At 38.5% G+C, this 22,012-nt stretch overlaps 4 protein-coding genes across 6 annotated transcripts in view; 1 reads left to right on the top strand and 3 right to left on the bottom strand.

Moving 5' to 3' along the window:
- LOC144077093 (prostaglandin D2 receptor 2) overlaps positions 1-22,012 on the top strand; it is a 184,212-nt gene that overhangs the window by 33,359 nt on the left and 128,841 nt on the right. The window lies entirely within an intron of this gene.
- Positions 1,555-6,902, bottom strand: LOC144078116 (uncharacterized). 2 transcript variants are annotated; one of them, XM_077606321.1, is made up of 7 exons: positions 6,765-6,902; positions 6,543-6,661; positions 6,039-6,137; positions 5,146-5,940; positions 3,560-3,696; positions 2,320-2,429; positions 1,555-2,218 (listed from the first exon to the last, which is right to left on the bottom strand). In XM_077606321.1, exons 2-7 carry the CDS (start codon positions 6,646-6,648, stop codon positions 2,083-2,085), a joined length of 1,383 nt encoding a protein of 460 aa, XP_077462447.1. In that variant the 5' UTR covers positions 6,649-6,661; positions 6,765-6,902; the 3' UTR covers positions 1,555-2,082. The 2 variants fall into 2 exon arrangements, with proteins under 2 accessions (XP_077462447.1, XP_077462446.1); XM_077606320.1 differs by having other exon boundaries at positions 6,543-6,862.
- LOC144077555 (uncharacterized) lies at positions 9,738-12,883 on the bottom strand. The gene is made up of 7 exons (XM_077605395.1): positions 12,740-12,883; positions 12,522-12,663; positions 11,898-11,996; positions 11,000-11,794; positions 10,646-10,797; positions 10,445-10,554; positions 9,738-10,326 (listed from the first exon to the last, which is right to left on the bottom strand). The coding sequence occupies exons 2-7, from the start codon at positions 12,589-12,591 to the stop codon at positions 10,191-10,193; spliced, it is 1,362 nt and encodes a 453-aa protein (XP_077461521.1). The 5' UTR covers positions 12,592-12,663; positions 12,740-12,883; the 3' UTR covers positions 9,738-10,190.
- On the bottom strand, positions 15,087-20,273 carry LOC144077607 (N-acetylaspartate synthetase-like). Of its 2 annotated transcripts, XM_077605474.1 has the most exons (6): positions 19,732-20,273; positions 19,488-19,567; positions 17,137-17,416; positions 16,123-16,284; positions 15,658-15,750; positions 15,447-15,574 (listed from the first exon to the last, which is right to left on the bottom strand). In XM_077605474.1, the coding sequence occupies exons 2-6, from the start codon at positions 19,491-19,493 to the stop codon at positions 15,492-15,494; spliced, it is 624 nt and encodes a 207-aa protein (XP_077461600.1). In that variant the 5' UTR covers positions 19,494-19,567; positions 19,732-20,273; the 3' UTR covers positions 15,447-15,491. The 2 variants fall into 2 exon arrangements, with proteins under 2 accessions (XP_077461599.1, XP_077461600.1); XM_077605473.1 differs by having other exon boundaries at positions 15,087-15,750.

Here is a 22,012-nt window from a genome sequence, read left to right on the forward strand (position 1 = left end):
AGGCAAGGCTTACATCATAGAGTTGAGACTAAATTGAGGCTTATTATTCATAAACACCTCACAGTAGCATATTTCCTTGGCATGTTTTAACTCCAATTCAGGTAGCCAATAATGCCAATAGTTGGCTGACTTTACACCAAAATATACCAACACTTTAGTTTGAGTACAAGTCTTTAACAATACTAGAGAGCAGCTCATAGGATGTGGAAAACCACTCGGAAAAATGTAATCCTAAAGCCTCACGCAATCGTATTCATCCACAAATGTAAATAAGAACATGTTATTGACCAACCGTAGCTAGATTTTATCATTGGGGGTTTCTAGCCTTGAAGCATCGAGTTTATTTAACTTGCTTAGCCTAACAGTCATTCATTCATTTTCACAACCGCTTATCCTCAAAAGGGTTGCGGGGTGGGCTGGAGCCTATCCCAGCGCACTACGGGCACCAGGTGGGGGACACCCTGAATTGGTGAAAAGCCAATTGCAAGGCGCAAGGAGATGGACAACCATACACACACACACACACACTTATACCTAGGGGCAATCTAGAGTGTTCTTTAACCAGGCCTGCATGTTTTTGGGAATGTAGGGGGGAAACTGGAGTACCCGGGTAAAACCCACACAAGGGGAAAACCATGACCGGACGTTTCGTCGACGGACACTTCGTCCCCGGACGTTTTGTCGAACGGACGTTTGGTCGCCGGACAGTTCGTCGGCCGGACACTTCGTCGACCGGACAATTCGTCGCCGGACACTTCGTCCCCAGACAGTTCGCCTAACCTTAACCAATAACCTTAACCACTATTAAAGAAGAAAAAGGAAATTCACATATTCTTTATTAAAGAAAATAAAACAGCAAAAACTTGCTCGACAACACAAACATATTAACATTTGGGCGTGTGCGTACTAAATGGGCTCGTCTCTAAACACACTACGCACGAAACGGGGTTCCTATGTTGAGCGCTCCATTTTTAAAATAAAAGGCAATAAATAAAATTATTTTATTAAAAATTTAAAAAAGGGTCCGTCGACGAAATGGCCGGGTACCGGGGAGAACATGCTCCACACAGTGAGGACCGACGTGGGATTGAACCCTCAACCCCAGAACTGTGAGGCCGACACACTAACCACTGTTGGTCATTTAATTATATGCCCAATTATTTTGACAGTTCTGAGCAGGAGAATAATAATTGGGGTTGGGAAGGACAAATTGTTGGGGGGTTAACCAACTCTTATGGACAAATGAGTATGTTTTTTTCTGCTCAACTTCTCCTTGAGATGTTCCTTCCTCCACTCTCATTTCCTCTCTGAGTCAAACGTGAGTCCTTTGTCTGCAAAGGCACACTTACTGACAGCACTTATAAAATATCTTATAGATTGTGCAAGTGTGTATGTTGAAACTAGTTCATGGGTTGTGTAATCTCAACATTCGGTTGAGAAAATCTATATACTATGGTGAGTAAAAGGAAGGCATCCATGGAAGGGAAATGAGTAACTCATTCATAGAATGGTCAGATGCACCTGAGGAACAAAACAACTGTACGGCTGATAGAATTGAGTGTGTATTTGTAATATTTATTTTCATGCAGGATAAAACATGGGCTTGTGTTTCAAAAACATTATTTAGAGTAACTTTGATTGATAATACCGTTATGGAAATGATTAGCTCATACAGTTTCCAGATGTGTTTAGGCGTTTGCGCGTATTTCATTAAAGTACTCCATATCTCAGAATGTTTTCAGTTAGAATAATAAAATAAAATTAATATGAATAGGAGGCGCTCTGAAGCAAGAAAACAAAATAACAGTCTGAAAATTTACTTCCCTAATATTTAATATTTGTTCTGCCTTTATCATCCATATTTCAGTGTTCAACCACTATGTCCAATACATGTCGAATGAATTTGGAATGGGAGGCAATAAAAATAATTATTCTCTGCGAGCCCCTTCACACTCAAATGGATCATACATCCTGTCTGTACTTTTTTTAAGCCCCTCTCTTTAGGTGCATATATTCTTCACAGGTGCAACTGCTAAGTGCAATCATTAAAAAATCACTTTCAAAAATACTTCAGTGACAAAGTTACTTCTCACAAACCCAATATCTCTGTGCACTACATTTTTCATCATTCCACTCAGCATTTCCTGAAGAACGGTACCAAAACTCTCCGCAGTCCTGGTTGCCACTGTAACTGTTCGGCTGGCCATCAGCCCAAAACCTGCAATGGTGAGAAAAATAAATGTAGACCACCAACACTACAAATAACCCTTGTACCCCCTTGTGGTTGTTAAAGCAGAATGAGAATTCATATTTTCTTACTGCAGGGACAATGGGGTTCCGTCCACCCACTTCCACTGGCCTTCCACTCCCTCATCAGTCAAGCCAAGCCAAATCTCTCTGTTGCTTGAATACAAACTATTGACAAATTTCTAGAAAAAGAAAGAAAGAACATGACTGTTCCAGTCATTGTTGATAGCAATGAAAAGGGAGCTCCCACAATTAATTGACAACTAATTGATTAGCAAATGAATCATTTAGAGTCAATGTAGACTTAAAAAAAATTCCAGGTCCTGTTTTTTTAGCCTCTTGATGGCACGTTTTAAATGTCTTTATCAATTTGATTTATTTCTCTTTAAAACATAGTGGAAAAACAATAAAACTCTATTTCTCAGTTGTTGTTGTTTTTTATTAAAAGAGTAAAAATATTAGCATTCTCTGTTTTATTAATTTGTTTATCTTCCTTTTTGATAATTTATTGATGTTTTAATAAAAGAAACCTAAGAGGAAATTGTAATCATTGTAGTTTTATTTCATTTTTAATTTGGGTATTTAATAAAAAGGGGTAAACAGAAAACATTCTCCATATATTTCAAAGGTTTTAGTTTTTAATTTATTTTGTTTTAAAAAATGCATTCAAGGCGGCCTGGCGGATGAGTGGTGAGCGCTTTGGCCGCACAACTCTGGGGTCCTGGGTTCAAATCTAGGTCGGTACACCTGTGTGGAGTTTGCATGTTCTCCCTGGGCCTGCGTGGGTTTTTTCTGTGTACTCCGGTTTCCTCCCACATTCCAAAAACATGCATGGTAGGCTGATTTGACACTCTAAATTGCCCTTAGGTTTGAGTGTGAGCGTGAATGGTTGTTTGTCTCCTCGTGCCCTGTGATTGGCTGGCCACCGATTCAGAGTATCCCCCACCTCTGGCCCGAAGACAGCTGGGATAGGCTACAGCACAGCCCCCCCCCCCATTCATTCATTTTCTGGACCACATATCCAATCAGCCTACCCTGCATTTTTGGGGGGGGACGTGGGAGGAAACCACAGTATCCGGAGAAAACTCACACAAGCCTGGGGAGAACATGCAAACGCCACACAATGAAGACCGACCCCTCGATCCCAGAACTATGAGGCCGACATGCTATCCACTCGGCTGCTATATAGTACATTTTCAGATATTAAAAAAATAAAATGCTTGTATAAAACACTGATAGCTGATATGAAAATCACGAGATTTATGTTTATCTCTGTGATAAAACGATTTTGTGTAGTAAAGGATCAACTCACCATTTCCTCATGGCTGTTTATAATGACCAGGTGTGCTGCTTTGCCTTTACAATAGTCTCTGCTCATGTACCATGTCTTCTTGGATGAAGATCCAAAGTAGCAACTTGATTCAAACTTCTTCCAGCCACTTGGACAGACTAAAACAGAATGTTTATCTCTCATTGGTGCCAAACCAATAAAGCCAATCAATCTAGATAATTTTCTTACTTTCTTTTTGTCAAACCCAGACCAGAAGTAAGTCATGGATTATGAAAATATATATATAAATAATATCATAATTTCTGCCTCGTGGTGCAGAGGTTCACTCGCCTATCTTCGGTGCGGGCTCGATTCCCACTGGAGATTCCCACCCCCACTCACTAATTTCGTGTTACGCAGCTGTTGTATAATGACTATAAAGGCTTTTGATTTGATTTGGTGGCGGTATGATTGGGAGTGTGGATATTCGTTTGTCTCTCTGTGTGCCCTACGACTGACTAGCGACCAGTCTAGGGTCTAGTCTGCCTTTTGCCCAAAGACAGCTGGGTTAGGCTCTAGCAACCCCCACAACCCTTTTGAGGATGGGCGCTATTGAAGATGAATGAATGAATGAATGTTATAATTATAGGTGGTTAGAGCATCAGCCTCACATTTCTGAGATGGTAGGCTAGTTAAACACTCTAAATACTGTACATAGTCGGTTGGTCGCCGGTCTTTTGGTCGCCGATCTTTTGGTCGCCGGTCTTTTGGTCGCCCGGAAGGTAAGTGATAATTACCATTTAAATCGTTGCTCAAATTCCCTAAATACAAAGTGCGAATGACTATTTAGTCATACTTAATGCCCTATTAATTATTAGGCTAAAGAAAAGCTCCAAATTTCCCGGACTTTTATTGTTTTTTGTTGGAGAACTTGCTAAGACCCTGACAGACGTACCTTCCTAAGGGGACAACTCATGTACATACAAACTCACACTCACACGTCGGCTCAGTGAAACTGCTCAGGGCCATTGTTGGCTTTTATTGATGCGTAGACCGTGTTGTTTTACCTTGTTTTGTCGCCGGTCTTTTGGTCGTCGGTCTTTTGGTCGCCGGTCGTTTGGTCGCCCGTTGTCACGGTCGGGGCGACCAAAAGACCGCGACCAAAAGACCGCGACCAAAAGACCGCGACCAAAAGACCGCGACCAAAAGACCGCGACCAAAAGACCGCGACCAAAAGACCGCGACCAAAAGACCGCGACCAAAAGACCGGCGACCAAAAGATGACGACCAAAAAAACGGCGACCAATCGACCGCACACGCTAAATACAAATGTGAGCATGAATGGTTGTTTGTCTACTTGTGCCCTGCAATTGGCTGGCCAGCGATTCAGGGTGTCCCAGCCTGGTGCCCGTAGATGGCGGGGATAGGGTCCAGCATCCCCCGCAACCCTTGTGAGGATAAGTGGTACTGTTATTGAATTAATGAATTTCATAATTAGCGCATGAAGAAAATAATTACCGAAATTGAAGAGAGTTTAATGTATCCCACTTTTTGTCTCTGTGATGCAATAGTATTTCTGTCAAGGTGTCTTTTCAAACATTGAACTTGTTAAAGTTTTTTTATTTTACCTTTCGCTGATGCGTCCAGTTTTGTGACAGAGTTCCGCAGCTGGTCAAGCTCAGAAGTCATGTTCCTTATTTCCACATTCTGTAGGTCTCTTTCTGCAGTCATGTGTTTCAAGGCGCTTTCGAGATTTTTTTTCTCTTCAATGACATTGTTGTAAGACACCAGTAATTTATCAGCCGCTTTGGCAAGTGTGGTGTACGTGTCCTGCAGATTTTCTTTCTCCAATGTCAGATTTTGGTGACTGCTTGCAATCTTGTCTCTCTCACTGGAAGAGACATGGTATCTCTCCTCCAGGTGCTCGACATCCTTGATTAAACTGTTATAATCATTTTGAAGTTGCTCTTTTGCCCTGGTTGCATTATTGAATTTGTTCTGGAAATTGTCCCTCTCTTTCGTCACAGAGTTATAGTTAACCTGTAAGTCATTGTTGGTCTTGGCTATTGAATCATACCTTGTTTGAAGTGAGTCCTTAGCAGTTGACAAGGCCTCGTATTCAGTCTGCAACTGTTCCTTACCGGCCTTAAGCTCATCAAGTTCTTTGCCCAGAGCACCAATACTGGCTTGTAATGTGCTTTCACTCTGTGTAAGTTTGATTACCTGATCTGTTAGTACGCTGTTTTTGGAATTCATTTGAATTCTTGATTTAGACATGTAGTTGTAACTTTGTTGTAAATGCTCATGAGTGACTTCAATATTCTTTTTGTCATTCTGTGCAGTCTTCAGGTTGGACTGGAGATTGTCTCTCTCCCCTCTAACAGCTACTAACTTGTTCTGATTGTCAATGTCCACTTTCCGGTCTGTCACAGAAGATAGAAATTCATTAGAATTAATCTAATTTAATACATTAAGGAAATATGATATTTGTGGCAATGATAAAACTTTGAAGTAAACTCACAGTGGACAGATTGACCAATGAGACCCGCCACCAGGACTACACACAGCAACCCAAGAAGAAGCGTAGTAATTCTAACGGGGCTGTTTCTCAGTGCATACACTAAATAAAACATTTGAAACTACAGGTTAATACTTTTTCATTTATAATTCATCTTTATATTCCAGAAATAATACACTGTACACTGATGAGCTAAAGAATTGCCATCACATGTTTGGTATATAATTATGATATTAAAAGTTTAAAAAAAAGATAAAATAAAAGGTACCCTTCATCACAAAAGAAAAAACAAAACAAGACCAAAAAAGGAATATACTCCATATAGATTATATTACCAGTATATGCAATTTAAAAAAAAAAACTACATTAGTATAATCTTCATGGGGAAAAAATACATTAAAAACACCTTAGATATACATACTCATTTAAAAATGAAAATAATGACAATAAAATAAACCTTTGGCCATTTTATTTAATGAGCAAGCGCAGAAACTAGAATTCTCTTACCTGAATATTGAAACTTGCTGCCACCCAATAAAACGTGCTTGTAGCCATGATTTCCATCATCTATGTCCATGGTCGTCTCTGTTGATGTTTGGTACTTAACTGTCATTCTTGCCTTGGCTCTATTTGTTATTGAAAGCAATAGTTGATCAAGGTGAAAATGTAGCTCTCTTCTGCATGAATTAAAAAAAAATCACCTTTGATTTTAGAAATTAGAAGACTTACCCGTCCTGTAGGAATTACATAAATTTTCAAGAGTTGATTTTCTTAACACTCAGTTGGTTAAACAGTCCCTTAAATGTTTTCAATTTGAATCCTCCTCCCTCTTCATCCACTGATCTATCTTGTGATTATGACTGTGAGAAATAAAGTCTTTGAGGGAAAAAAATGGCCTGAAAACCGAGGTATGGACACTATTTCACAATATGAAACAAGGAAGAAGTGATTTCAAATAAAGGTGCTGAATATGCTGTTTTCTAGTCTCTTACAAAAAAGGTCTAAGTCAGTTTAGTAAACCTGAAAAACCTCTTTTTCTCAGAAAAGAATCACAAATATGCAGGTTTAATACATACATTATCTAAACATTTAAAAAAAATGTAATACACCATTTTAACAAATAGATACATTTTTAAAAAGGGGTAGTTTTTACACCAAACTAAACTATATGACATGGAGAAGCACATTAATAACATTCATTCATCTATTTTATGTACCACTTATCCAAATAAGGGTCACAGTGGGTGCTGGTGCCTATCCCAGCCAACTATGGATATGAGGCAGGGGACACCCTGAATTCGTGGCCAGCCAATCACAGGGCACAAGACGCACAACCATTCATGCTTACACTCATACCTGCTGTCAGGCCCAGGACCAGACTGGTGGCTGGTTACGCCTGCCATCCAATCACAGGTCCAGTATTCTGATGGCTCAATCAGTACCAGGTGCGACTCATCAGTCAGCAAGAAGTATTTAAAGCCGACCACAAAATGACCATTCTGCTGGATTGTCTTAATCAGTTTACTGTTAAGTACCCCCTCACACTATTTCCTTATTTGCCTCACCTACAACCATGATCTCGACCACACGTTATTGTACCTTCATTCTGGGCCCCTCTACGGACCCCTTGGCTACCGACCCCCACGCTATGGATAACGACTCACCTTCACTGCTGTTCTACTAGCTTCGCCTGCATGTTTTTGATATGTGGGAGGAAACCGGAGTGCCCAGAAAAAAAACCCACGTAAGGGCGCAGATAACATGCAAATGCCACACAGTGAGTACCCACTCTCGGATATAATATTCATAATTATTTGACACAGGAATTTGGCATGTAAGAAAATATTCTTTATTTAAAATCTTAGTAGAGGAACATAGGCATGCACATTGCTACTCCCACACAATGACATAAAACACATTCAATGCCTCCAGCAGGGGTAGGGAACCTGTGGCTCGGGAGCCATATGTGGCTCTTTCCATGGGTGCCACTAACCTGTGATATAAAATATGGAAATCACTGGTGAGATAGCTGAATCCTGAACGCACTAGTAGGAATGTCATGTCATGTTGACACTACCTCTACCACCACTTTAATCATAATTTTGTTTCATGATATCATTTATACTGATTTATTAGCAACAGCATAACAATGTTGTCAAAAGAATTCAGAGACTTGTTGTACTTTAAAAGTGGTGAAATGACTAAAAAACATCACACATGTATTTTTACCTTTCAATTCTGGAAATGGCTCTCAAGAAATAACATTAGAAAATATGAATTGTTTATGGCTCTGTCAAAAAGGTTCCCGACCCCTGGCCTACAGTGACGGGTAGAAAAATGCAAAGATACGAGTTCTGTTTCCTAAAAATATACAATGAAAATAATTATTATTATGTAGTATTTTACCATATGCATATTATTCTTGTACTGGAGATGTTTTAAAGATGTTTTGCTTTTGAAAATAGGGGCATGTCCACAGTATTTTTCCTGAATAACTCTATAACCAATAGATTGAGTACATATGTATAACTTTAAGAACTAAAGTTAAAAGAGAAGGAAAAAAAATCCCACTAAATCATATTTTTTATTGCCGTGAACTTAACAAAGCTGCAAGTGAACATTTATGTGGATACTGTGGGAAAATATTGACCACTTTAGTGTGGAAAAAGTCATTGCACCCTAAGTTTACCCTCATGAAAATCCTGTAAAGCATTGGTCCCCAACCACCGGTCTGTGGACCAAAACCGATTTGCCAGCCACCTGGTGCCGGTCTGTCAGTGTAATAAATGTTAACATTTTTAATCTCACCCTCCTACTTGAAATGAGAAAAGTTGTTATAAGAATAAATAATTACTATTATGCTTAGGATTTTTTTTTTTTGTGGTAACATCCAATTGCATGACAATCAATTGCTTTTGTATACATTGAAATTTTAAAAGAATAATTTGCCATGGTGTCAAAATCATGCTATCCATTTAACAATATGGTTTTCAATTTAAAACAATTATCTTTCACCATCAACAAATATCTAATTTTGAATTTGCCATCACAAATCTCTCTTAGTCTCCCAAAAATATTTTCAGTTGTTTCATATCTATTTCCAGAAGTTTAGAGTAGCATGAAGATTGAAATAACTGCACTTTGTGTGCATTTTTTTAAATTTTTGCACAGAAGGGAAAATCCATTTCAAGAAAAGAGAGCAATGTTACGATTTAGTTTTTAGAATTATCGTCAACATGTTTTCCTTACTCATGTTTTTGTATTAATTAGCACCAGCTGTGATCCCGATAGTGCCAGATACATACCTGTCAACCTCTGCCGATAACTGCCCTTATAAATGATTATGATTCCCCTTACAAACCCCCCAAAAACCTTACAAACACCGTACGAGTCGTACGGTGTTTGTAAGGTTTTTTTGGGGTTTGTAAGGGGAATCATAATCATTTATAAGGGCAGTTATCGGCAGAGGTTGACAGGTATGCAGATACCACTTTACAAGTCATTTGAATTATGACACCCCTGTATCACATTCTTGTGTACCAGTATTAGAAAAAAATGCATACATCTGTTGTAAATCACTAATAGGATGCACAGTAGATAGTTGTGAATGAAGACTGGAGATTCTCTGCAGTTTCTCTACAATTGTGAGTGGCAAGTGTACCTCATTTTGTCTTTTTGAATCAAAGAGCACATGAAGCGAGATTCATAATTACAGAAATTTCTTTATTGTCATAAAAGATATTGAATTTGTTTTGTTTGAACAGCAGCTGTGGCCTAAACTAAACAAACAAAAATGATCCTCTTAAAGCGCAGCAAAAAGGACCGATGCAGAGAGGCTAACTTCAAAATGTTGTTCCTGTGATAATCTTTTGTCTTTCTGATATTTAGTATAAGGTTGTGGTCTGTGCACTTGTGAATTAATTAACAGACATTGTCTTTATCATATATATTTTTGTACTTGCATGCAGTATTAGGAGTGAATATAACTGCGAGTAGTTAATAGTTTTGATTTTCATTACGCTGCTGAGCTTCTCCTTTAATCTGAAAGACCTTGGTTATTAAATAGTATTTAAACCTTGATTTGAGGAAAAGGTCACTTCTTTATTTTACTTAATCTTTCAAAAACATTCTGTGTATTCTACCAGTTAGTGGTATCTACAGCTCGCATACCCAATTTTTCTTTGAGCTACATTTTGAATCGTTCCATTTGCCCTTCCCTGAAGAGCGGTGCCATAACTCAACGCAGTCCTGGTTGCCATCAAAGCTGTTGGGTTGGTCGTCGGCCCAAAAACTGTCGTGCAGAAACAAAGTCAAGAAATCAAATGCATTCAAGTGTTATACAAAAGAAGAAACAACAAATTTTGGGTGCGATTAATGAAGGAGAATAAACGTAGGTGCCGTTTACGTACGATAAAGTCAACGGGCTCCCATCCACCCACTTCCAGTGACCCTCTACTCCTTCATCAGTCAATCCAATCCAGCCCTCGGTTGCACTTGAAAGTAAGCCGTTGACAAATTCCTGGAAAAAGAAGTAAATCAATCATTTAGAGAGCTGTTAAACAACAATCTAAAATACGATGGCATAAGTACAGTAGGGCGGATCAAGCTACCATTTCCTCATTGCTGTTTATGATAACCAAGTCTCCTCCTTTTGATTGACAGTTGTTTCTGCTCAGGTACCATGTCTTCTTAGATGTAGAAGTGAGGTAACAGCTTTTCTCAAACTTTATCCAGCCACTTGGACATACCTTGTTTGAATTTGCTGCAAGATTAAATACTGTTAATAGTAAGGTCTTTTTTCTCTTTATGTCTTCTATTTGAAAGGTGTTCTAACATTATACTAGATTACAGCCTGGTATACAAAAAAATAACGTATTATGATGTTTTAGAAGTCTGGCCAAATGTTTGGAGTAATTAAAAAATATCTTGTTTCACTGTAATATAATGAATGGTTACAACATTACCGTTTGCTGTTGCATTCAGTGTTGAAACGTCAGCCCGCAGCTTGTCTATCTCCGCACTCATGTTGATAATTTTGATTTTGTGCAGGTCTCTCTCTGCAGTCATATTTTTCAAGCGGATTTCAATGTCTTTTTTCTCTAGGATTGCAGCGTTGTAGGTGGCCATTAAGTTGTCGGTGCCCTTGGCAAGTGTAGCATAAGTGTTTTGCAAATTGGCTGTTTCCACTGTTAGATTTTGATGACTGCTTGCAATGCTGTCCCTATCACTTGAGGTGGATCTGTAATTTTCCCGAAGGTGCTCAATTTTTTTGATCTGGCTGTTGTAACTCATTTGCAACTGCTCTTTTGAGCTTGTCACGTTATTGAATTTGTTCTGCAAATTGTCCCTCTCATTGGTCACTGAGTAGTAGTTGGTCTCTAAGACACTTTTGCTCTTGGTCATTGAATCGATCTGTGTTTGTAGTAAGTCTTTAGCAGTGGACAAAGCCTTGTTGGAAGTCTGTAGCTGTGACTTACTGGCCTTAAGCTGCTCACGTTCTTTGCTCAAAGCAGCGTTACTGACTTGCAAGTTGCTTTGACTCTGTGTGAGCTTGTTTACTTCCTCTGTTAGTATGTTGTTGTTGCTTTGTATTTGATTTGTTGATTTAGACATGAAATTATAATTTGATTGTAAATGCTCATGGTTGACTTCAAGATCTTTCTTCTCATTCTGTACAGTCTTCAGCTTTGACTGCAGGATTTCGTTCTCTTTTTGAGCAGCTTCTAATCTGTTCTCGTGGTGTTTACCGACTTTCCAGTCTGCAGAAGAGAATAGAACATGTATACATTTCATTATAGTTGTCCTAATTTGCTTTGTTTTCATTTTTGTGGTTATCATAACCAAATCAAGACATAGACTCACTGTGAATGGCTTGACCGATAATACCAGCAACTAGGAAGGCACATAGCAGTGCAAGGAAAAGTGCAGCCACCCTAAAAGGGCTGTTTCTCAATGCCTGAACTGAGTAAAACATATAGACAATTTCAAGAACAACACATTAATGCACTTTGTCCTAAGACCACTACCATAAATAACATCATGAGATAAAATTCAAAAAAAGGTTGATGGCTGAAAAAGCGAAAAAAATACGTTGAAAATGTCATATGATTAATTCCTGTCTTCTCAGCGTAGTCCATTTGTGTGGCTCTCTGAATGTGATGTTACATCAACAAAACAAAGCCGTTATTATACTGGATGTTTTGTGAGACATTGTATAGTCTAAATACTGTATATCATTTTAAAATGACAGCTTCTGTCATAATACTTCTTCTGCTATGACTGTGTTTATTGTGTATAATTAATGCAGTACAGGATAATAACAAGTTTTTAAATAATAAATACCAGACAGAATTTCAAACTCCGGGAAATAAATACTTTTGAAAAAGCATGAAAAAATACTTTAATTTGGAATTTAGTACATAATAGGGTGCCTTATGTGACAAAACATTTCAATATATTGTAAAAAATACAAAATTGTGTTATTACCTGAATAAGAAAGCTTGCTGCTATCCACTGAAAGACGTTTGGAGCCACCATTTTCATCCGCTTTATCCATTGTTGTGGCTGTGGCTACTTTGTTCTCACTTTGTTAAATTCAAGTTGTTTCAGGTAGAAGCTGAGCTTTTTGCTGAATAAATGTTATATGAACAGTATTGTATATATTATTTTGGGCACTTTCCTATATATGAAAAATGAAAACTTACCTCCTCTTTCAGTAAATGTATAAATCCTCAAAAAATACTCTTTCAACACTGGTAAGGAGATGAAGTTGGAGCCATTAGTTAGATAGTTCCCTAGCGATATAATCAACAGGAATCTCAGTCTTCCTTCATCCACTAATATATCCTGTGAATGTGAGAAATAGCCAGTTTCGTGTCGAGGAAATATTTGCACAACAGCATCTCTGTTACTATTTCATAACACGAAACCACATCAGGAAGAAAACATTTAACAAGACACAGAAATGCTGACTGCAGTTGAAAAAATCTGAGTCACATTATTTTAACCGGTATTTCTCACAAAAAGAAAGAACTCAGCGCAATGTAAAATGTAATGTATTGTGTATGTGTTTTATTCATCTAAGTCACTTTATTTTAACTGGTATTTCCCACACATGAAAAATAAAATGCAAACAATGCAAAATGTAATGTATTATGCAAAATGATTTTTTTCATCATTTAAGATATGCATAGTCTCATTTCAAGTCCCTATCATTCATAATATTAAAAAGTGGAGGATATTATTGTTTGAACCGCAGTGGTGTCACATTAGTACTACTGCGGTTGTTCTGCATTTACAGCGCACAGGTGTGTGGCAGTGGGCGGGGTTCCTTGTGTCGCAATGGCGCCCCATCCCCTCAGTATTTTAACCTGGTACTGTTGGGATGATCAACTGTGTACCTGGTGGTCTAGTGGTTAGGATTCAGCACTCTCATTATTGCACTCTGGGTGTGATCCCCTGGTCAGGGAAATCCACCTGAATACTTATTTTGTCTCTGCGTTTCTCCTTCATTATAGTCAATTGTTAAAAATACATTATTCTTTTTTCCAATTGGGCATATCAGCGACTTTTCTCAGTCCATTTTCTGTTTGTTATCGCCTTAGACATTCTTTGCCGAGACAAAAGTTGTGGTGTTGTTCCCAAAAATCCAAACAAATTTTGAACTTTAGTCAAAACAGTCTTCGCTGGGTCAATTTTGATGAAGTAGTGGAAAATGTCTTCTGCTTAATTTCCTACAGTTGCTCATTTCAGCACATTCTCTGCTTTGTTCAGACCTGTTTCGCACCTGTAGCTCGTCTTCCTGCATATTGTTAAGAAAATGATTTAATTTTTGTGATGTTTAAATGGTGCAAGCGAATGAAAGTAACTCTTCTTCCACTCTTTCTTTATTTATTATGATATCACGTCAGGGTTTAATGTGAAGGATGTAATTGTTTATAATCCAATACTTGGAATAATTTTAGATTTGTCATTGCTTTCTCATATGATAAATCAAGTTGTGCAGTTAGCTTAGTCCTAGGGAAGCATTTCTCAAGGCTAGTACTAACTGTACGTTTAGAGCCAGTCTACAGCTCTCATGCTTCCAATGATATCTCACTTCCACATTCTCATAGCTTGTGTCCTCGCCCGTATGTTAAGAGATTGTGGCTGATGGCCAGCCTCGTATATTCCTTACCACACACTCCTCCCCTATCTCTATTTCTTCTTCCTCTTTGCTGCTTAGTTTTGGAGGGGAATGACTGCGAACAAGCCGACAGGTTTTGTTCAATAAAGCATAGCAGGTTGTCCTATTTGCAGCAGGTGAGACTTAGAGTCCCCTCTTTAATGCATTGTCTTAAAACCTGCAGCTGGTCAATGAGTTCACGGTCAATGAGGGCTCCTCCTGTGTATTAATGCACAGAACTTCACTTTGGAGATTTCCCAGTAATTTTGGGCACATTTGACACCAGAGCATGTTGAATGCTAAAGAAAAAAATCAATTTAGGCCCCAAAATATTCTGAGCCATTTAGCTTAGCACTTCAGATCCGGTTGTCAAAATAAAGTGGCCTCATTAGTTAAAGTTCAAACCCAAATAGTGACGATATTGTTCAATGAATGCCTCTTGAACAGTAGTAATCATACCTGAGTTGTTTTATCTTTGTATGAAGTAAGAAGCCGAAAACAGCATTTATTGGTTAAATACTAATACTGGAGCTTTTTAAACATCAGAACCGGCCCCGGAGTATCATTTCCCTGGGAAAAAGACAGCGATGAACATCGATACGTCCATACGCGAAACGGCAAAAATTGCACTAAAATTGGGTAAAATCGACTTCCTAGCAGCATTTATTGATTAAATACAAATACTGGAGCTTTTCAGACATTACAAGCCAGGGGGTGATTTCCCCGGGAAAAGACAACGATGGACGTCAATGGCAAAAATTGCACTAAAATGGGGTAAAATCAACTTCCTATGGTAACAAGTTGAATGCTTAAATTTGCATTTTGAAGATGTTCTACTTTCACTTTTTAAATTCACATTTTCAAAAAGAAATTGAATCGTGCAAACCTTCGAAAATATGTATTTATTATACAAAAGAGCATCATTTATTTAAATCATACACATCCCCCAAATTGCATGTACCATATTTGAAGTGTTTTTACTTATTTCTGACAGCAAGAGTCGGTACATCAGCATGAAGTTCACATAAGAAGATAAATGCTTTTCTCTTCAGTACTAAACATTGTGCTGTGGTTATTTCTCTGGTCATATTTGGTTTCTAATCTAATTAAGTTTCCACGTTAATCAGGGCAGATTGAGTCATTCAATAGTTTTAGTTTCTCATAGAAATCAATGTATATTTAATGGCATATTTTTCACTTCTAGTCTGTAGTGATGATGCTGAACCCTGTAGAATATTCTTTCAAGTAGTGATGGTGTTGTACCATTTGAGACATATCCATTAATGACTCCTCTACATTGGAATCCTAGTCGCTGGTAGAGCTTGTGTGCAGCAGGGGAGTAGGCTGTGGTTCCCAGGACAACAGTTGTGTATCCCTGAATTTTGGCAAATTCCACAACTTTACTTCCAAGCGCTATGCCCACGCCACAACGCCGATACCGGCGGTCAACTGACATACGCTTCAGTTCAACAAAACCTCCTCCTTTATGGCCAACTGCTGCTACAATACCTACCACTTGGCCGTCTAGAACTGCGACCCACATGTGGGAATCTGATGGAGAGAACACAATATATAAATAGAAAAAAATACTAAGTGGGAACTGGCCTTCTCAGTACAGATGAACTTTTATTACAACATTTGATGTTGTGTGTGTGAAACGTTTTGTGTGAATCAGTTGGTGTGACACAGTCCCAGAATGTCACTTTGCAGTACTGTGAATACAGAATGTCATCTTGGTAGCCACTGTATTTTTTTATTTAATCCATGCATAGATAAATACAGCCTTTATCTTTGATTGGAGGTCAGAAAATTGAAAGTTAAAAACAAATCTTTGAACTTTGGGTCGTTTTTTACAACATTACGCATCTACTTCCATACTTTACTTTTCATTTTACATTTTAAAGCTTAAACCACATTATTTACCTGGTGAGTTCATGTAAAACTCTTCAATGTGACTCATGTCTTTGTTCATGGCTTCCTCCATGTAACCATGAATTACTCGAGTACTCCAGAAGTAACGCCCACCAAGCACAACAAGGAGGAGTCCTATCACCCACCAACACATGGTGAGCAGAAAACTGACAGCTGTTTAATAAAAAGATAAAGATGGATATATTGTCTACAATGTCAGTGAAAAAAGTGAAAGTATCTGTAGGACTGATTATTCTTGCTGAAGTTAATGAGTCGAAGAAATAAAAATTGAGTATAAGATAGTGTTGTAAAATATTTGCAGGGTACACATCTTTAATCTATATCATCGTTATCACTCTGGAGTTAGCATGTTCTCCCTGGGCATATGTGGGTTTTCTCCGGGTACTCTGGTTTCCTTCCACAACCCAAAAACATGTAGAGTAGGGTGGCTGAACACTTTAAATTTCCCCGAGGCATGTAAGAGCATGAATGGATATCTGTCTCCTCTTGCCCTGTGATTGGCTGGCAATTTTTTTGTATTGAAAAAATCTCAAATCACAGCACAATGTGAAAATGTTAAAACAAAGTAACCTATATTAACAATATAAAACCATCTCATCAAAGTTTAACAACGGGAAACAAGAAAACCCAAAAATTATTTCAAAATCCAATTTTTCATAATGACCACATGTCACAAAAAGTTGATGTCTGGAGACCCCGAACAACTTCCGGTTCGAGTGATGTAAAAATAAGTAATGTAAGATTTTTAATCTCATAAATGTATGACTTTTACTCCCAATATTATTTAAATTTTCTAATAAAACATGAAAAGCAATGTTGCAATCGTCATCAAATGTTAATGCCCTTGACGCTTGTGATTAGCTGGCAAACAATTCAATTTGTACCCCTGCACACACCCACGTGAGGATAAGCAAAACAGAAGATTTATTAATGAATTGCCAACAAACACTTTTAAAAAAATACATTGTGTATGTATAGGTCAAAAACATGGATGCAGATTTGTACCTGTCATTGTGAAATACAGCAGAACACTCTCAGGATGACATTTCAAACCTCTGAAGGCTGTGTCAAATATCATCTCCGTCATTCCTTCCATAAAGATCCGTTGAACATGCACTTTGTCCTGTGACTCAAACTCACGTATAACTACAGTTGAATATTTCGTGTTGCTTCCATTTTGAAGTTCGGCCGGCACACTTCCCAGGATTTTTTCCTCCATATCAATTTCCTGGCAGAGAGTTACGCCAATTGGGTTTTTTTGTTTGTCTTCATAATCTCTGAATTTCTGAAAATAAAAATAAATACATTACCATACTATCTTTGCAGAATAACAAAGGTATTATGATAACAGCGGGTGAATGGGTTACAAATCCACCTCAGTTTTTAAATCAAGATTTCAAACCCAGACACGGACATGCCTGTATTCAGTTTGAGTGGTCTTCTCATGCATCGGTTGGTGTTCTCTGGGTTTTCCACGTTCCTCCCACAACCCCAAAACACTCATGGGAGGTTAATTAAACACTCTACATTATCCCTTGGCATTATTATCAGTAAGTCAGTGCGAATAGTTGTTTCCTTGTGAGGATAGGCGAGATTATCAGAAGGCATGCATTTTGCTGCAATTTGATAATAATTCCACTTTTCACAATACTATATTTATTTTCCAAATGGCCAAGGTAACTTAGAAATTCAACTTGATTTTCTTGTCCAAAAATGTGTGCAGTTCCTCTCCGAGTCAAATAACATTTCATTTTTTTTATGTTCTAATGCAGGGGTCGGGAACCTTTTTGACGAAGAGAGCCACAAACAATTCATATTTTCCAATGTTATTCCTTGTGAGCTATACTACAAATTTAAAAGTCAAAATACATACATGTAAACAACATGTGCCTTTTCAATTTTTTTTTTGTAATTTCACCACTTTTAAAGTGGAAAAAAACTGAATTTTTTTTTTAAGATTCTCATGCTGTTGCTAATCAATGAGAGGATGCATTCCAGAAGAGTCTACTGCAAAAAAAAATGAAGATTAAAGCAGTTCTAGATGTAATATTTCAGTTCTGTAACCAGCGATTTCCATATTTTAGCTCACAGGTTAGCAAAGAGCCAGATGCACCCATCAAAAGAGCCACATGTGGCTCCCGAGCCATAGGTTCCCTACCCCTGTTCTAATGTGTATTTTGCATTAAATCCAGAGGAGACATACTAGCAATATTTAACGCAAAGAGGAATGTGTGTACATATGTAGATATTGTTGATATGTTTGAACCAATAATCTGAATATGACAGTACAGTATAAGAGTTCTAGTTCCTGTCCCATGCTCTGTTTTCTTACAATTGAAATTTGAGGTATAAAAGCTTTCACTGCAAATATTGTGCTTGCTATTTTTGAGTTAATGGTTAAAATTTCCATCTTTTTATGATAATGAATTAGGGCCATCTTTGGACTACAAAGCACAAACAGTTGTAATTTACCTCGACTCTATTAATATACAGTGGGGCCGCTACAGTAGTATAACTTACATTTTAGTAGAGTAGAATGGATATATTATTAAGCACTGCCAGCATATTAAAATGACATGAGTATCTCCATCAAAACAATACATTTGCATACAAATTTACAGATTGCAGTACTTCTTAAAAAATCTACAACATGACATTGCCCACCGATTGCTTGCATGTTCATGGAATGGAGAATGTTATTTATCCTGTCAACCTCCGCCAATTTCTCCCCTTTTTAATGTTTGCAGTTCCCCTTATTACGTGATAATAAACCGTACAATCACGGCACATATTTACTCACATAGGGTGCAGTTAAAAGTCTTAAATTTTCCCCAAAGTGGACATAGTCGCTGTATGACACTGACCGCTAGACTGTCTAAGAACATTGCTTGCTGACGGGCTATATTTATATAGTGAAAAGGCGGACGTGTGAAAGGGGAATGCACATGCGCATATCATGATTAAAGCATGATAATATTAGCAGTGGACGATGATGTTTTTGTCTGCTACCAGTGACAGACGATCCGGATTAGAGCCGAAATGGGTAAAATTAGACCGGTTTTACAAAAATGTACTTTTAAAAAAAATAATGTTCGCGTACAAAAGTTGTTATACGGCGTACACAATTTGAAAAGATCAAAAAATGTATGAAATACGGGAAAAACATAAGTTGAGAGGTATGCAGTGTCAGCGACACTTGTAAAAACTTGACTCTTCCGTCATGATCGAACAGGACTCTTAAGTTATACATTGTCAATTACCCTAAAACTAATTCAAAATACCACAAAAGTCCTCAATGAAGAAACAATGTACTCTTTGTCATTCACTGAGAGAGAAAGAAAAATAAAGTTACCTACCTTCATGTTAGTTGATGTTTTATTGCCGCTTGTCTGGGTGTGGGCTGAAGAAATGGCTGCTTCAAGATAAAGGCCCTTATCTATCGAAGAAAATTCACACATCGTTGAGTAGGAGTCAGGTTTTGGTTTTGGTTTGTAAATAAATTCCTTCCTTGTTGAGCTGAAGGTTTCCTATAGTTAGCATTACGTAATATTTATACATAAGTTCTTTCCCAGCCACTTAATGGAAAAGGAATTCACTTACCTGACTACTTACTGCGGTCAGGTGAGCCACCGTTTCTCTTTGCGTAGTCAAGCCAACCGCTCTTCATTTTCTTCCCAATCATCCCTCCTCCAATCAAGATCCACTTCCTGTCCTTATTTAAACCCTCTTATTTTTCAGTTCTGGGCTTGACTGTCTGACATGCAGTTGATAAGACAGTCGAGTCCTTACTTTTCTTTAGAAGGCACCAATTGTCTAGAGTTAAGTACGTTTTGTTTGCCCCAGCTTCACCTGATATTATAAGTGCGCTATTCATTGTTGTGTTGAGTATTTATGTTGATAGAGTTAATTATTTGGGGCTCCATAGGGGGACTTGAGATAAGTTTAAACACCGCGTCGTGGCGTGATCGGGAATGGATTCAGACCCAGGCGCGGGGAAGTAGGATTTGACGAGGTATTAGCTTCGAAACAACATCTTTAATAAATCAAAAAGGATCTACAAATCAACAAAGGCTTGGAACCAAAACGGGAGCATGCAGGAATATGCAGCAGCATGCAGCAGCATGCAGGACGCATGCAGGAACAATCCGACAATGATACTAGCACTCATTCATGTTTAAATACCAAAGCAGGAAGTAATCAGCAGATTGACCGCAGCCGCTCTGCCCTGACGGCACGCCAGGAGGGACAAACAGGCCGCTCCTGACACCCTGGGGTATTCATATAGTTTGTTGCACTTATACATGTAGTTTATTCCGCAGTCTGGACTTTTATTACATCAGTTCTGACAGTGGCACCCTTAGGCCTTATTTCCTGTATTTTTGTGGGTGTTCATTCGAACACCTGTCCAGGAGGGTGTTTTTTTTTACCTTTTTTATTTGAGGGTGCCACTTTAGTATCTTTTGCTTCCCCTACGTTGTCCCGTAGTCCAGGTTTTGGTGGACTCGTAAATAAATTATCGTAGAATGCTACTTGCAGTGTGTCTGGCTCGTCATTGACTGAATCTTTCTGCTGTGGTAGTTGCGACTCCGTGGTACATCCTACCACTAGGGGGAGTCGTAACAGACTCGCTGGTAGTAGTATGATTGTGAGTGCGTATGTTCGCTTGTCCCTCTGTGCCCTACGTCTGACTGGCGACCAATCTAGGATGTAGTCTGCCTTTCGCCCGAAGTCGGCATGTTTTTTGGAATGTGGGAGAAAATCTGGACCGACGGGGACTTGAACCCAGGACTCCAGAGCCGTGAGGACGACACGCTAACCACTCGCACCAACGGGCCGTTGTTCTTTTGTATCTTGGAACAAAATATTAATATTCCGTATCGAGAAGCATTCGTGAGTAGCAGTGCCACTGTATAATACTGTGGTGTTGTATGTAATATATCAGAGTTCGGCGGGTCGTTGGACAAGTCGTTAGCGAGTTCAAACTCACAGTTATGGGATCGAAGGTTCGATTCCAGCAGGGTCCTCAGTATGTGGAGTCTGCATGTTCTCCCCGGGCTTGTGGGGGTGTTCTCCGGGTACTCCGGTTTCCTTCCACATCCCAAAATCATGCTAGGTAAACTGGTTGGACACTCTAAACAGCCGGTAGGCATGAGTGTGAATGTTAATGGCTGTCCATCTCCTTGTGCCCGGTGATTGGCTGGCCACTAGTTCAGGGTGTTCCCCCCCCACATGATACCAATAGTTAGCTGGGATAGGCTCCAGTACCCCCCCAAGCCTAAGCGGTTTGGAAAATGAATGAAAGAATGCATATCGGAGTCTGTTTTTTTTCCATTATCACAAAAAAAGACATTTAACCACGTCAAGACAGGACAATAACATAACGGTAAGATATTTCCAAAAAATGTATGTGGATTTTGTGTGAAATGAGAGGCTTCCTACAACACAAGGCAAGGTGTCATTGCTTTGAATGAAAAAAAATAAATAAATAAACACCTGGCATTCACTGTTGCCTTTAGACTAAAATTGAGATGAACTTCGTCATCTACTATAAAGATAGTTTATCAATCAGTGATACTATGAGATAGTGCTAATGCATTTGAATGTGTTCACAACCATTTCAATAGTGTAAAAATAGAATGATGTAATGACGACAGAAAATGTGTGTGTGTTTGTGAAAACAGGCCACATGTAGAGAAGGTGGGTGAGGAATGACTCAGATGGGAAAACTCCATCCCAAGATCTCAAGATAAAAATCAATATCACCTGAGGAAGAGATCAGTTGGATTATTTTGTTTAAAAGAGATATGAAAAAAATATTCAAGCATTCCTTTAATGGCCCTAAATTTTCAGTAGACATTAAAGAAGCATGTGCTTTGTTCAC

Source organism: Stigmatopora argus, chromosome 7 (assembly GCF_051989625.1).
Source record: "Stigmatopora argus isolate UIUO_Sarg chromosome 7, RoL_Sarg_1.0, whole genome shotgun sequence".
Lineage (NCBI taxonomy): Eukaryota > Metazoa > Chordata > Actinopteri > Syngnathiformes > Syngnathidae > Stigmatopora > Stigmatopora argus.

Excerpts from the sequence above, each read along its gene's own strand:
- LOC144077555 (XM_077605395.1), bottom strand. The coding sequence starts at position 12,591 with ATGGATAAAGCGGATGAAAATGGTGGCTCCAAACGTCTTTCAGTGGAT. Across the intron at positions 11,997-12,521 it reads CAGCAAGCTTTCTTATTCAG|TTCAGGCATTGAGAAACAGC; the intron begins GTAATAACACAA and ends TGTTTTACTCAG. Across the intron at positions 11,795-11,897 it reads TATCGGTCAAGCCATTCACA|ACTGGAAAGTCGGTAAACAC; the intron begins GTGAGTCTATGT and ends TCTCTTCTGCAG.
- LOC144078116 (XM_077606321.1), bottom strand. The coding sequence starts at position 6,648 with ATGACAGTTAAGTACCAAACATCAACAGAGACGACCATGGACATAGAT. Across the intron at positions 6,138-6,542 it reads CAGCAAGTTTCAATATTCAG|TGTATGCACTGAGAAACAGC; the intron begins GTAAGAGAATTC and ends TGTTTTATTTAG. Across the intron at positions 2,219-2,319 it reads GGAACCCCATTGTCCCTGCA|GTTTTGGGCTGATGGCCAGC; the intron begins GTAAGAAAATAT and ends TCACCATTGCAG.
- LOC144077607 (XM_077605473.1), bottom strand. Across the intron at positions 16,285-17,136 it reads GCTGTATTTCACAATGACAG|CTGTCAGTTTTCTGCTCACC; the intron begins GTACAAATCTGC and ends TTTATTAAACAG. Across the intron at positions 15,751-16,122 it reads GTTTTACATGAACTCACCAG|ATTCCCACATGTGGGTCGCA; the intron begins GTAAATAATGTG and ends TCTCTCCATCAG.